This window comes from Pteropus vampyrus, unplaced genomic scaffold, assembly GCF_000151845.1.
Source record: "Pteropus vampyrus isolate Shadow unplaced genomic scaffold, Pvam_2.0 Scaffold406, whole genome shotgun sequence".
NCBI classification, from domain to species: Eukaryota; Metazoa; Chordata; class Mammalia; order Chiroptera; family Pteropodidae; genus Pteropus; species Pteropus vampyrus.
The window spans coordinates 543,356-545,731 of NW_011889187.1; the positions used below are offsets into that span (position 1 = coordinate 543,356).

At 70.7% G+C, this 2,376-nt stretch overlaps 1 protein-coding gene across 1 annotated transcript in view; it reads left to right on the forward strand.

Moving 5' to 3' along the window:
* LOC105305972 (collagen alpha-1(VI) chain-like) overlaps positions 1-2,376 on the forward strand; it is a 20,679-nt gene that overhangs the window by 6,066 nt on the left and 12,237 nt on the right. Inside the window, exons 9-13 of the mRNA XM_023523757.1 lie at positions 164-226; positions 336-389; positions 478-513; positions 662-724; positions 1,091-1,153. Coding sequence (XP_023379525.1) covers positions 164-226; positions 336-389; positions 478-513; positions 662-724; positions 1,091-1,153 — 279 coding nt within the window. The remainder of the gene's footprint in view (positions 1-163; positions 227-335; positions 390-477; positions 514-661; positions 725-1,090; positions 1,154-2,376) is intronic.

Below are 2,376 nucleotides of genomic sequence, written 5' to 3' on the forward strand. Positions count from 1 at the left end.
GGCACCTGGGCTCATGAGAACGGCTGACCCTGTGGCCGTGCAGCCTGGGGTTCGTGTAGAGACGTAGGTGGGGGGGAGGCCCTGAGTCTGGGTGAGGGAGGGCCGGCACGGGGCCACCGGCCCAGGACGGGCTAAGTGTGGCCAACCCTCCTGGTCTTCCTAGGGGGAGCCTGGAGCTGATGGGGAGCCTGGGAGGCAGGGGAGCACAGGGCCCCCCGGCGATGAGGTAAGCATGCCCCCTGCTTCCCGCCACGGCAGGGCCGGGAGGCCCAGGCCCGGGGAGGGCCGCGGGGACCAGGGGCCAGAGATGGATACGTGCACGCTTGTCCCCTCAGGGAGAGCCGGGAGAGCCGGGACCCCCCGGAGAGAAAGGCGAGGCTGGCGACGAGGTGAGCCCCACATTCAGCCTGCCCCGCTCCCCGAGGCTCGGGCCAGGTCTAGTCCCAAATGAACGCTTCTGTTTGTCCCCGCATCCAGGGAAACGCAGGCCCCGATGGCCCCCCGGGAGAAAGGGTGAGTCGGAGCGGCCCTCTGCACTCGGCCCGACCGCTCGGTGGCACGTGTGGCCGCGTCGCCCGCGGGGGTGCTGCTGGGGAGGCGCCTGGCCCCCGGCCCGGAGCCCCCCACGCCATGCTCCTCGCCCTCTGCTCTCTCCACACAGGGCGGCCCTGGGGAGAGAGGCCCCCGGGGCACCCCCGGCGTGCGGGGCCCACGAGGGGACGCGGTGAGTCCCCATCGTTAAGCGGGCCCCCAGGGTGAGGCCGGGGGGTGGGGGCCGGGTGGCCAGGCTGTCAGACACAGGGCAGAGGCCACAAGCTCCCGGCCCAGGTTTCAGGTGGCCCTCACGCTGACCTGTGTCCAAGAGAGCCCAGGCCAGGACACGCAGCAGCTGCGCCAGCCGGCAGCTCGGGGGCAGGGCGCCTTGCCTGGACCGGAGTCAGAGCAGAGCACGGGGTCTGCCCCTCGGTCTGAGGACCTGCTCCCCCAGAAACTTCCAGGCCTGGAAGTCACGTGACACCCCCGGGCACAGGCACTTCCTGGGAACAGGACCTGCTACTGTGCCCCCTCACAACCGGCTCTTCCCTCCCAGGGCGAAGCTGGACCCCCAGGTGACCAGGGGCGAGAGGGCCCAGTTGGCGTCCCCGGAGACCCGGTAGGAAGCCCGGCCACGGGGGGCGGAGGGCGTGGACGCCCAGTGTGGAGCAGGGTGCTCTGGCAGCCCAGGCTCTGCGGGGAGGCCTCTGTCCTGCACGGGGTGCAACGTGGGAGACCACAGGGTGTGGGTGCCAGAGCTGGCCGGGGTGGTGGGGTGTCGATGGTGAGGGCGGGTCCAGCTCCTGTGTTCCCCAGGTGCCAGTACTCACAGAGGGGCCCCTTTGTCATCTGGGGGCACCTGGCAGGACACGGAGCTGAGTGAGCAGACCCCCACTGCACCCTACCTCGAGCTCTGCCCTCAGAGTGGGTGGGGAGGGTGCCTGGCTTGGCTGGTGCTGGAGGAGGGCTGTGGGGGGGTGGGGGCCAGAGGGTTCGGAGGACCCCCCCCCTGCCTGGTGGGCAGGGTCACGGGGGACTGGGCCCTGGACGAGGCACACTGCAGCCCAGGAGACGTGGGGGAGGGGCCCAGGTGTGCGGTCCGGCTGCGGGTCAACTTGGGAGTCTGTGCATGGAGGGGTCCGGGATTGCTGGGTGTGACACCTTCCAAGGGCCATGCTGACGGAGCCCGGAGGGAGCAGGGGGTCTGACATGCCCCGTGGTGGGCGGGAGGAGGGGTCCAGGGGGCTGGGAGCCTGGGGTGGGGTGGGGGCCCTGGGACCACCTTCCCAGGGGGCACCCCACCCTGTGTTCCCAGCTCATCTTCCTCCTTCAGACCCCAGGCCCGGGCTCATCACAGTGGTCGTGGGAGGCTGGGGGGACATGTGTAGAGGGTCGCAGCCTCAGGGACAGGTGGCCAGAGCTGGGACAAAGAACGGGCAGTGAGCCGCCATGGTTTGTTGAAGGCCGCTGGGTCGGCGGCTGGTCTGGGCGAGGCCACAGGTGCTGGTGGCCTCCTGGTGGCCAGCTTCATGGTGGCAGAGGCGTGTGGGGCTCCCTCGGGCCCAGGCAGACCCTGGGAGGGTGCTGGCAGGTGGGGCACACAGGCCTGCTGAGCCCCTTCCGAGCCTGGTCCTGAGGGGGTGGGGGGAGCCGTCCGGCATGGGGACAGATAAGTTTGTAAGAACGTGAATGAAACGGGCTGCCTGACGAGGACATCGTGGCTGGGGAGGGGCCGATGCCCACTTGCACTGATGGGTCCAGCCAGGGACCCCGCCCCACACTGCCGCCTCCCCGGGGGCCGGGGGGCGCTGTCCTCGGGAGCGGCAGCTGAGCTGAGTGCCC